At 40.2% G+C, this 13,027-nt stretch overlaps 1 protein-coding gene across 6 annotated transcripts in view; it reads right to left on the bottom strand.

The window, feature by feature from the left end:
* The window catches only part of arid2 (AT-rich interactive domain 2), a 63,506-nt gene that overhangs the window by 44,572 nt on the left and 5,907 nt on the right, over positions 1-13,027 (bottom strand). For 2 of the 6 annotated variants that reach the window (XM_067428690.1, XM_067428691.1), the window contains exons 4-8: positions 9,186-9,319; positions 5,773-5,991; positions 5,622-5,689; positions 4,163-4,244; positions 3,794-4,056 (exon numbers count right to left, since the gene is read on the bottom strand). In XM_067428690.1, coding sequence (XP_067284791.1) covers positions 3,794-4,056; positions 4,163-4,244; positions 5,622-5,689; positions 5,773-5,991; positions 9,186-9,319 — 766 coding nt within the window. The remainder of the gene's footprint in view (positions 1-3,793; positions 4,057-4,162; positions 4,245-5,621; positions 5,690-5,772; positions 5,992-9,185; positions 9,320-13,027) is intronic. The other 4 variants (XM_067428696.1, XM_067428697.1, XM_067428695.1 and 1 more) reach the window with 3 other exon arrangements.

The following is a 13,027-nucleotide window of genomic DNA, read 5'->3' as shown; positions in this document are numbered from 1 at the left end:
GCCGTGGCGAAGAGATGAATTTATAGCGAGAAAAAGGAAACAGGAAGTGTGTTATAACTTTTGCATACATTAATTCATTTTGATGAAACTTCAGCTGTGTGTTCGTTGTAAGAGGACGATCACATGGATATGACTTTTGTGAGTCAAAGTTATAGCGCCACCAACTGGCAGGAGGAAGTGTCACTTTTGTCCAAAGTGGGGGGTTAGTTTTATCTGCAGTCACCAAACTCGGAATATATATTGTACTTTTCGAGCCGGACAACTTTCTAATTTACAGTCATTAGCTCTGACCAACAGGAAGTCAGATAATTTGGTTGGAAGATAACACAAAGTGGAAAGCGAGCTCTGAGTTTTTACCTTCTCCTCAAAAGCGATTCATTCAATCTCCTCCAAACTCGGACAACATGAAGTAAATATACAGAAGATGCTAAAATGCGAACGGTTATTGGATATCTCAAACGGTTTTCCCTTAGTAAAAGCCTAAAAAAGACCAAATTGGGACACAAGTAATGGTTCATAAATAAGGCTATACTCCCACCTGCTGGTTATTCTATATATCACACTGTGTTTTTTTCTGTTTTTTTTCCTGTTTTTTCAACACTTATGCTCTCCCTTAAATGACCAGTAGAGGGCAATATTGTATAAGTTTTCAAGCAAAAAACCGTGCCTCTGTGTGTGTGTGTGTGTGAATGGTTTTCTAGCCTGGTGGGGACTTCAACCTGAATGCACACAGACTCATGGGGACATGTGTTATTGATTTCTACAGTGTGTGTGTGTGTGTGTGGGGGGGGGGGGGGGGGATTGTGGATGGGGGATGGTAAATGGGCTTAACTGATAAGAGTTGCCTGCAGCATACTTCAGCATTACTACTGTGTGTGTGTGTGTGTGTGTGTGTGTGTGTGTGTGTGTGTGTGTGTGTGTGTGTGTGTGTGTGTGTGTGTGTGTGTGTGTGTGTGTTCTTTTTTCTAGCCTGGTGGGGACTTCAACCTGAATGCACACAGACTCATTGGGACACGTGTCACTGGTTTCTACAGTGTGTGTGTGTGTGTGTGTGTGTGTGTGTGTGTGTGTGTGTGTGTGTGTGTGTGTGTGTGTGTGTGTGTGTGTGTGAGAGAGCCACTCTTCTGTCTAAAAAGATTACCTCTCAATGCTGTGCTTTGGCCTGCAGTAAAGGATTAAACATATTATTCTGGGTTTGAATAAAAAAATTCATGTATAAAACCAGTTTATTTGTTGGGCATTGACAATATTGTTTTATATAATTAGTTAAATAATTGTGTTAATACAAATAATTATTAATAAAAAAATATAAATATAAAAAAAAAATTACTAAAAAAAGAAAAAAAACACATTTAATTGTCTTTAATCTTCTCATTTTTACAACTTTTTTTCCCTTTTCTTTTTAATGCCTTTTGTTTAAGGACAAACATGAGAACCAATGAGCTACCGGCATATAGAATAACCAGAAGGTGGAAGTGTAGCCTTATTTAGTAACCAGGTTGGATATGTCCTAGGGAACACTGTTTTGAAGATAAAACTATTGTTGTTATTGCAAAACAGTGTTTTCAGACAGTGAAATAAAAACAATGTTCTCTCACTGTTTAGATTTTGTGTCTGTCATTCCCCCCCTTCCCCCCCCCCCCTTCTCTCTCAGGATCACTCTGTGTGTGTGTGTGTGTGTGTGTGTGGAGGGGGTCTCTCTCACTCTGTGTATGTCGCCTTGTTTCTTGTTTTTCATAATTTAACCCTTTCATATCATAGGCTATCAGCAATATCTATCACTTTATTGTGAAAAATAAGTTTAAAAAATGTATTATATATATATAACACTGGTCTTCTGAACTTACAATATTTTGAGCTGCAAAAAATACATTTGCACATAATTGAAAGTGATATCCTAATACTTTTAATTGTTTTCTATAACATGGGCTTTAAAGAAGGTCATGTGCTGTGTTTGCAAAGATCACGTATGACACCTCTTTAAACTAATTATTTATTGATTAAAATTCAAATGGATAAAAAAATATAATTTCACATGATCTTATAAAAGTGGCTGTTTATAATAAACTTCTATAAATTTTATGCACGCATATTACTCTTACCTGACACTGATATTAAAATCATTGTTGCGGTCTCTGTGATTTGGCTTAATTTATTTTTAAGAGAAGTGTAAGGATAATACAACTTCAGCATTTGGACAGTATTCTGCACTCATTTTGAAATTGACATTAGACATCATCTGACATAAAATTAATGAATAAAATGTAATTGATCTCATAGATGTGAGTGTTGTGGTTCCTGGTCATAGCAGCACCAGTTGCTGCAGTTAATGAGGTGAATTCAAATGACTTTGACATAGTCCCTTTATTTATTTTTTCCCATATTAAATGCCTATTGCCTGCTGTGCACAGTTAAGCTGATGCCACCGGGGTGGCGGTGCCCCCGGCTTGGGCCCGTCATCGCTGCTCGCAGCTTTAATGTGCATTGAATTGACTTACTGAAGTGCATGTGCGATATGTGACACATTGTGGATTTAAGCTCATCCAGACAGACCGGCGTTGCACGGTAGAAGAAAATAATATATATATTTTTTACAACCCTGCAAACTCCGACTCTGTCTTGACCCAAGAAAAACATTTACATTGTGAGCTGTCAAAATACTGCTTATTTATTTATCACCACATCTCACAATGCAATACTCAGAGTCATCAAGGTTTTGATGTCACTACCAGGGAACAACCCGATTCGTTTAATAAATGTGTCCCAAAAAACACACGATACACTCAGCCTAGAGTGACCAAATTTCTTATAGTGGAATAAGGGACGGGATGGACAGGCAATGATATGAGAACTTTTATGATAACATCAATCATTTAGTTATTTTATGTTTGTTATAGAAAATAAAAATACTAAAAAAAAGCTAATTTAAACCAATAGGACAAATATAATGGTTACAAATTAAATAAACGAGTTAAGCGAGGTGGTACTTTTTTACAGTTCGAGAACTTTCGAGGGCGGGACTTGGGTGCTGAACACGTTGATTGGTTAAGCTCACGCAGTATTTTATTTCATCCGGCATTTTTAAAAGTCTTTTGAGAGGTTCGTTCGTTCTTTATTTATTTAGTAAATATCAGTCTTGCTCTTTCTGTCTGATGGCACGCGTTCATCTCAGCCATCTCACGGTCAATAATGTCCATAATAGCTGATAAAAACATAAATCTAGCTTTACAAGCTTTCAGAATATGCTTTAGTATCAGCGTTCTTTTCCACCGTTTTGTTCATGACCCCTTTAGTAAACCAATACATAACCAGAAAAAGCAGCACAGCTTGAATCTCCTCCATACTTGTTATTGTTGCAGACAGTGTGTGTCGCCTAAAAATGATTTCCGTCCATCAGCAAAATAATCTTGTTTTCTGTTTAAATTAAGATTTTTCTTACCCCATTGGCAGATTATTTTGCTTATTTAAAGCAAAAACCCCTCTTAATTTGGAGTTATTTTTTCCCAAAACAAGACAATTACCTTTGCTTGTCTAGTAAATGTTTTTAATGTAAGATTTTTTTTATATTTTGACTAGAAACAAGACAAAAATACTAAGTAAGAAAGCATTTTTTGCAGTGTACCTAACATCTTAGTGCTCAAGTACGTATTGGGATGCACCTAGCGGTTTAGTGTTTACTCAAGTTAACCATTTAGTTTTTTTGTTGTTGAGAGAACCAGTGTGAAATTAACTTCCAGGTTGGCCTACAAATATGTCACCACAACACCACTCTAGGATGTATCTTTTTTGATACCTCTCCGGCGACGTTGCCGAGCGTGTCGAGACCGAGCTGCCGTAGCTGGATAAAGGTGCAGTGCGCACACAGCAAGAGGAAGCGCAGACATGTGCGATTAGCTGCCAGGAGCTTGATGTTGGCCTCCTCGAAGGACAAGTTCCTCAAAATCATTGCCACCTGCAACACCCGCTGGCCCTCGACGTCTCCGATGCCTACGCTACGTGCTGGGTGGAAGAGAGAAGTGCAGACGTCCCTCGTCTCCAATCCATCTAAAAAAAGCACTGCGCACGCTTAGTGTTAAGTAATGCTCGGTTAAAACATCTCGACTAATCAAAGTGAAACTACACCACCACCACATCAAAAGAAACAAGAGTAGCCGACGCTTACACAAACACATACTTTGAGTTGTGCAGCTCTTGTCTGAGATGAGATCTTTGACTTCATTGTCTTCTATGACATCTTTCCAAAACTACGAAGATAAGACAAGAGAGTTAAGAGCACAAGAAAAGAGCAGTTTATACATTTATAGTAAAAAGAAAGCATGCACCAGACATGCTTACAAGTGTCAGTAGTCCAAGTCAAGTTTCAAGTCTCTGAGGTCCAAATCAAGTTAAGTCTCTGAGGTCCAAGTCAAGTTTCAAGTCTTTGAGGTCCAAGTCAAGGCAAGTCTTTGAGGTCCAAGTCAAGTTTCAAGTTTTTGAGGTCCAAGTCAAGTTTCAAGCTGAGGTCCAAGTCAAGACTTTTTTCTATTTTTAGCAATATACGTTTTTTCAGCTAATTGTTGGTAAATGGTAAATGGACTGCATTTATATAGTGCTTTCAACAGACCCTACGGCCATCCAAAGCGCTTTACATATTGCCTCACATTCACCCATTCATAGACCGACGGCGGTGTCAGCCATGCAAGGCGCCATCCAGCTCGTCTGGAGCAGCTGGGGTTAGGTGTCTTGCTCATGGACACTTCGACACTTGGTCAGGTGGAACCAGCGATCGAACCACCAACCTTCCGGTTTGAAGACAACCTGCATGAACCACTGAGCCACTGCCGCCCACAGTGTTGTTAATTGTTATAATAAACAGTGTATTGAACTATCAAAACGTTATTTTACTTTAAAATTGCATAATAAAAGCACATTAAAATACTACTTAAATCCTTACTATTATGACTTTAAAACTTGTACAAAATTATACTATTCAGAACCACCACTGGGGGGTATTTTGAGCTGTTTGAGTTGCCGTAGTTTGCTGATCTCGAGCAATGGTGGATAATATGAAAGTGTGCTTCCAGTGAGCGCCGGCGGTAACACAACCTGTGTATAGACAAGCGTTACAGTAAACGACACAAAGAACATTTCCATTTGTGTCTCGTTTGTAAAAATGAGTCGGACAGGGTCAAAAATTGCATATGAAAGGACATGGAAATGTGTAATTCTTAAAAATCGATCGTGAGCTAGCCTCTGCTGCTCTGCAACACCGCAGCTTCATCAATTGATTGCATTTTTTAAAAGGTAATGCTTGACTATATTATTGCTATTTTGTGCTAATTTATTTAACAGCAGTTTGCTAATGGGTGATGAATTTGCGTGCCATCAGATGTGACGCGCTTGGTGTGTTTAGAAATGTTTCGTGATATTCGCTGCACATATTTGTGAATGAATGAATAGTAAAAAGAGTTGTGTGCTGTCATGTGGGGTAGTAAATAGAGAATGTAATCGAGAATGCCGTAATAAAACTCGAGTCAAGTCTCAGGTCGGTTGTTCTCAAGTCCAAGTCAAGTCGCAAGTCATTTAAGTCACTTAAGTGCGACTCGAGTCTCCATCTCTGGCATGCACTGATCTTTTCTTACCCTCACAAAGTCTCGTGACGTTTTCTCCCGCCAGTCTGTCCCAAATACAGCAGAAAAGCTGCCTAATGCTGAAAGACAAGCACACGTACATGTTAAAACACACGCTGTCCCGAAGCACAAATACTCCCAATGTCCACAGAAACAAACGTACAGTCGTCGAAGACTCCTGCGTGCGCCAACAGCAGCGTGACGAGTTTGGGCTCTTTTTCTAGCTGCATGGCATGCTTGCTCTCGTTGGACAGCAGCGTGCACACATTAATGGCAAAGTCCACCTCGTTCGGGAGTCCAGACAGGAGAGACAGCACCAGTTTGTTGTAATCGGATGGAGGGACGAAATCCGTCGACAGCCCATAGCTTTGGCGGAGATAGTCTAAAAAAGAATAGGCAGAGAGATTTTAAAAGGGGGTGGTTCTCAGAGATCCATTATAAAATGAGAACGCATCAGGTTGATCAGACCACAAATGTAAACTACATCAGCATATGGAAGTTAGGTGTTCGTTGGGCCCTATGGTTGTACAGAATAGCTTTGAGTTTGTGTGTGTATTAGTGTTGTCTAAAGAACAGACTTCATTACCAAATAGGTACTGAAATGTGTCGGTGCCCGCACAATAAAATATGCATTTCCCTCTAGCATTTTGAGCGCTGCTGAACGGAGTCTTAAAACACCTCTGATTGGCTGTCGTGTTCACGCACTCAACATACATGTCTGTGATTGGCCGTTGTGGTCATGCAAAACATTCTAACTTTATACGTAGACAGTCTTTTTGCACTTTAATATTCACAGAAACTAGCCCATAGTTCAAGTATGAGTGGCTTAGCAAAATGGCACTTATAAAGGGTATCAAAGAATAGAAGATTTGACAATGCACAACAAGAAAAATTTAAAACCTGCACAAATCCTTATATAAAGGAAAATATCCTCTGTCAGATATGAATGTACTACCATTGCCTTTATGGTATTCAGAGTTTCTGCTCAAGATGTTCCAGTGCACATTAACTGTGTCTGTCTGTGCCTGTGTGTGTGTGTGCTTGTGTAATACATATATACATGTGTAAAGCCTCAGATACCCCTTTTTCCATCAAAAGCAGTGCTGGTGCATAGTCAGAGCCTTGTTTCAAATTGTTTCTTTGTCTTTCCACACCCAAAGCACCATCTCTAAACCAGGAAAAGTGGTTCCTAAGTAGCACCAAAACATTGCTGGGTTCGAAGTAAACCCAGCGGCTCGTTGGGTCCCGTTGGGTCAGCGTCTGGGGGGCAGGGTAACCATGACAACAAGACACAAAACTTCACAAAAATGTTACAAACATGTGACCACCATTTTTGAAATAGCTATTTATTTGTATTTATTTATTTTATTTGTATTAATTTATTTGTAGAAATGTGTATGAACCCTGTTAGCTGTTTCAATTAGCCTGGATGCCAGCCGAACTCAGCCCCGCCCACAAAATTTTTAGGTCGGGCGGTTCGGTCTGGCCTTGATCCATAGAGGAGTAATTATCTCCGAACAGAAACTGTTCAGACCAATGAGATCATCAGGGCGGGCTTTAGACGATGACGGACAGATGATCAACAGTACCGTAATCATCACGTCATCACAGGGGCTTGGGTTATATTTGTTCAGATCCTAAACGGAGAGCTTGTTTGTATCTGCATCACCTTCACTATTTCTCTCAGAAATGATGATCATGTTGGGTAAGTACTCTGTGTATTTCAGCGTGTGTGCAGACAGGGTTGCCAAAGTTTTTACAACAAAACCCGCAAACTACTAGCCCTAAACAATAACTTCTCGGGGGAGTTCTCCGGGGGTAAAATGTGTGTTATTTTGGCAAGGTTGCTGCTAAAATTCGCACTCATGGGTCTATATATCACATAAGAGTCACTTCAACCCGCCGACATAGAAAACAACCCCCGGGGGGAAAAAACACGGACTTGGCAACATAGGGCAGTTGAGCTCTGTTGATATTTGACAATGCGTCGCTCCGTTGCTCTGATTGGTTGTAGGTCTATCCAATTGAGGTGTTTCCTGGTTGGGTTGAAACACGCCCCATTATCACAGCCCAATAGAGGATCAGACTCATATTCTGACTGGAGCTGAGTATGACCACGTCAGGCTACGTTTCAATGATTTTTCCATGACTTTTAGGCAAAAATTCATGACCTAAGCTTCAATGAATTGTTTGTGTACTCTCAGAAAACAAAAAAAGGTACAGTAGAAGTACAATTTTGTTCCTTGGGGAACGTATAACTGAGCTAAACTCAGCAGGACATCAGCTCTCTAGAACCGAACTTGCCTACCCCTGACTTTGTACCTCTTAAGGGTGCATTTTTATTATAACTTTTAAATATTATAACTTAAACCTATTTTCTATTACATAAATATTTTAAAACAAATTTCCACCACTTTTCCAAAATTTTCTGGTTTATTTATTTTTCCAAAACTTTGCCAGGCCTGGAAATTGCTATTTTAAAATTCCAGGACTTTTCCATTTTTGAACCCTGCTGTAATCTCCGTCTATACAAATTACGGCGAGCTGCGCGAATGCGTTGGATTAGCTGTGTTTTCATGCCGATGTTCGAGATGCATCGGCGCTGCGCAGACCGATCATCAAATGACATCAAAGTACAGCGAGAGCATACGACTCCTTATGCTTTTGAATCGCTCATGGGGTATTTTGATATCATACGCTGATCGGTCTGCACAGCGCTAGGAGTTGAACGACTTCCGATTTTTTAAAGTCGACATTTATTTGATGAAAGTTGAGTCGACTAGTCGCTGATGACGTCATTAATGAAGCCTGAACCTCGACCTAAGACGCAAACTTGTGCACAGGACAGCTATGGCATATGACAGCACTGCCCATGAGGTTATTGGTCCTACATAACTACTGATATCGAAGCTGTGAGTTTTAGTTATCAAGAAATATATGCTAGAACTTTTCAGTTTCTCAGCTATTTTATTGATAAATCACAGAACAGTGTTGAGAATACATTTCTGTGCTACTGAACAGTTTTGTGAGGCGCGCGCGATCGGCTATGTGTGTGCGTTGCAATGCAGCACGCATTAGTTTAGCGCGATGATTAACTTACGTGTACAGTTAGTGTGCATTCTCCCGATCAATTGAGCATCCAGATGGTATAATCAAACGTGTCTTGTGGAGAGCTCTTGGATTAGGCATTTATTTGTCATTTTTAACTGTTCAAAACAGAGCCTGCGTGTCAGGAAATTGTTTATCCTGTAGCGCCCTCTATAGGCCAGCGACTAGTCGACGTCAAGCTTAAAGCGTCATGACAGAGCCTTAAGGTCGACTAGTCGGTGCAACCCCTACACAGCGCCGATGCATCTTAAACAAGGCTGGTGTTTGTGTGCGTTTCCCACTGCCTTGCTAGCGTTGTGGAGAAAGATTAGACGTATACAGCGATGTAAGACCTGTCTTTGTGCTGGCTCTCTAGTCTGTGGAAAGACAAACCGGTTCTTAGGAGGCTCATCAGTCAAACCAACTCCGAACTTGCACTGGCATTCTGGTGGAAAAGGGGTAAGAGAAGCAGACAGGGCTCATCTGTACCTGATACAGTGTGTTGCTGGTAGTTGTATGACGTGGGTATTGCACCAATCGGAAGCAAATGTTTCGGATTCCCCGGCTGCTCCTCTTCATCTTCCTCTCCAAAGTGATGCACCTTTTCATACTTCTCTAAATAGCTGCAGAGACCAGAAAAAGACAGACACACTGAATAACAGACAGACTCATGATCCTAGGGGAATTTCAAGAGACATGAAGACGTTAAAATCCAGACACATTTATTTGCTGCCCAATGAGCACCTGTTTAAAAGAGTGAGTGGTTATAATAGCATCGTACACATTTTATTTAATGAGCAGACGCCGGTTTCTGTGCTCAGACGTGTATTTGGAGGGATAGCATGTGTGAACGTCATTTACTTCAACATAAACAAAGATTGCTCCAAACCTGCCAACCTCAGGGACTGAGAAAACAAACGTGTTTTTGTTGGTACAGTTTTTAAGTGGTTGATGCCAATAGGAGATATTTAGAGTGGCTGATTGCCAATGTAATAACCACATGTATAGAATTTAATGATAGTAACTCAAATCGTACTTGCACAATATTTCATTAGAACAGTTGCTGGCAAAGATTTGAACGATTAATCGGCCTTTTAAATGTTAAGAGAATATGCAAATTCAAAGTCTGCACTGCACCATTCTAACAAATCACACGTTAAGAAGACTCCAACAAAACATCACCGCACACATAACCATATCACACACCTCTATTCTGTATGACGTTCAGAAAGCACGAGCAGTTTATTCTGGAGAATCAGGGATCAAATGGTATTGTGAGACTAATAGTAATATTCACAGTCCAGCGCCGCGTGTTTGAGCGTGACTCATGAGTGGTTCCCTCAACTGAATGAGCTTTCACTTTTGCACACACACACACACACACACACACACACTTCCCACGTGCTACAATACAAACACTATAAATAGATATCTGCTCACCATAAACACACTGTACTGGTGGACACACACTGGACTATGGATTTTAATTAGTGATGGCTGATATTCAACACAATATGATAAGTGCATACATTTCTTGAAATTACATTTGAGTTGATATGCATGTACACACTATACTGCCAAAAGTATTGGGACACCTATCTAAATCATTGATTTCAGGTGTTGCAATCTATGGCCAAGAGGTGTATAAATCAAGCTCTAGACATCCAAACGCTTCTACAAACATTAGTGAAAGAATGGGTCGCTCTCAGGAGCTCAGTGAACTCAAGCGTGGTACCCGTGATCGATTGCCACCTGTGCATTATGTCTATTCATTAAAAACAGTGCATAGAGGGCTTCATGGAATGGGTTTCCATGGCCGAGCAGCTCATCCAAGCCTTACATCACTAAGAGCAATGCAAAGCGTGGGATGCAGTGGAGTAAAGCAGCCGCCACTGGACTCTAGAGCAGTGAGACGTGTTCTCTGGAGTGACCAATCACGCTTCTCTGTCTGGCAATCCCATGGAGTCTGGGTTTGTTGGTTTCCAGGAGAACAGGACTTGCCTGACTGCATTGTTCCAAGTGTAAAGTTTGGTGGTGGAGGGGTTATGGGGTGGGCTTGTTTTTCATCAGGGGTTGGGCTCAGCCCCTTAGTTCCAGTGAAAGGAAATCTCAATGCTTCAGCATACCTAGACATTTTGGACAATTTCATGCTCCCAAGTTTGTGGGGACATTTTTGGGACGGCCCTTTCCTGTTCCAACATGACTCTGCACCAGTGCACAAAGCATCGGTCCATAAAGACATGGATGAGCGAGTTTGATGTGGAGGAACTTGACTGGCCTGCACAGTCGGGTGATTATTTTACCATGCCTTTATGACATTTTTTTGAATCTTTGACTTTTAGAAGAATGGACTTTAAACAAAGGAAGAAAAATGTCTTCATTTTTGTTTGGAAGATAAACCGGAAATTGAATATATGTTTGAATCGGCATGAGTCCGTGTACATGCTGGCAGAATTTATATTTTTGGGTGAACTACAACTTATTAATATAGTATAAGCTGAGCCTTGGATAAAATGAACTCTATCGCGAATCAATGAGATGTATATTAAACCTTATTTGCTGCCATTGACCAGAAAGTGAAAAAATTAAATAAAAATTGTCATTGCTCACATGCCCTTATGTCATTCAACACAAGTTTTTTTTCTTTCTGTGGAGCACAAACGATTATATTTTGAGGAATGTTGGTCAACAAACTGTTTCAGTTACCATTGACATTTTACTTGAATTTTATTTTTTGTCTATACGATGGAAGTCAATGGGATCCGAAATGATTTGGTTGCGAACACTATACAAAATTACTTTTACACTCCACTGAAGAAAGCCACAAGTTTGGATATAAATTACATATTTTATTTGTATATCAGTGTTAAAATTTTCACCACCTGCAAATATAACTACATATCAGTATTGGCCACTGAAAAATTAATGAATGACTAAGAGAAAAAAAACAGTAGACGCTGATGATTACTACGGTCAGAGAGTTCAGACAAACCCACAGCTGATTACAGGCTGATGTTTCTCGAGACACTAGATGAGTGCCTTCTGAAAGCCTTCTTCTGTTCAGCAGTCAAGATCTAACTAAAGTTTAGCTCCAATCCTAATCAAATACACCTGAACCGGCTGATTGAGATCTTCAGTAGCACTCGATAATTACCAACAGGTAGGTTGGAAATTAACTTTCATGGAGTAGCCCTGATCGAAGAGATCTCGTTTTCACTCACAGACCTAACAAAACAATAAGGCATGTTCAGTATCTGCCATCCAAACCAGACACGCATGTAAACACCAAAAATGAAGCTGACAGATCAGGAACTATGGCATCCAGACAGTGATTTACTGCCCCCTACTGGAGACACAGGGGAAAAAGGTCAAGTTTCATCCTTGTGTCTGGAAGAACATAAAACATGATTGGAGACACACTATTATACAACTAATACAAACCCTCAAAACACAACTAAACGGAGTATATGCACCTAAAATCTAAAACAAAGTACTCTTAGAAATCATATATCATGAGCATGAGGTTTCACATATTTACATGCAACTTCCATGTAAATATGTAAAAACGACAACAAAATTTACACTAATGGCCAAACCGAGAGCAGACGGACCACAACACATCCGAGTTCACTCGTACATGAAGAGAGAAATGAAACTATTTATTCGTATATATAGACACTTGTCTGCTTTTGAGGTTCATTTGAATGTCATTTTGGGAGTAAGTGATGTTCAATCTGCACTCAAACAATCCAAAAGCATTTATAAAATCACTTGACTATGGCAAGAACTTTGTTTGGGAGTAAAACGTGCACGCCGAAAGGCATAAAGACGCAGTGATTGTAGTACAAAACATGCCAAATGTTTTTTTGGGAACACTTTAATTATGACTCAAAAGAATCGTTTTGCCAACAAGCTCATTGACATGAACTGAATCAATTGATTCGCTAAAATGAACGAATCACGTTACACGTTCCGATACGCCATGCATAAAAGCTGCTCTGTCCTTAAAAATGGACTATTTGCCAATTATAAAGACATCGACATTTGTTGTTTAGTTAGTGCCGAGTGCCGACAGCACATTTATATGACTCATTTCACACACTCCGATCAGCGGCAAGCGGTTCAGAGGAAAGTGCATCACAATATGAACCCAAAGATCCCACACTAGCGCTCCTCTTTTCGGCATGAGAGATGAGAGTTAAGCCCTACTCGGAGGGTAATTGTTTCTCATGTGGACGTCCGTAAAAATACATTTGCATGCCACCTCAGTGATAAAACTCAAACTGCATTCGGATGGAGATTTCTTCACAGCGGAGGAGCGAGTTTTGTGA

The sequence above is a fragment of the Pseudorasbora parva genome, chromosome 20 (assembly GCF_024679245.1).
Source record: "Pseudorasbora parva isolate DD20220531a chromosome 20, ASM2467924v1, whole genome shotgun sequence".
Lineage (NCBI taxonomy): Eukaryota > Metazoa > Chordata > Actinopteri > Cypriniformes > Gobionidae > Pseudorasbora > Pseudorasbora parva.
Note: the sequence above shows the minus strand (reverse complement) of the source record. Positions and strands in the feature narration are given on the sequence as shown.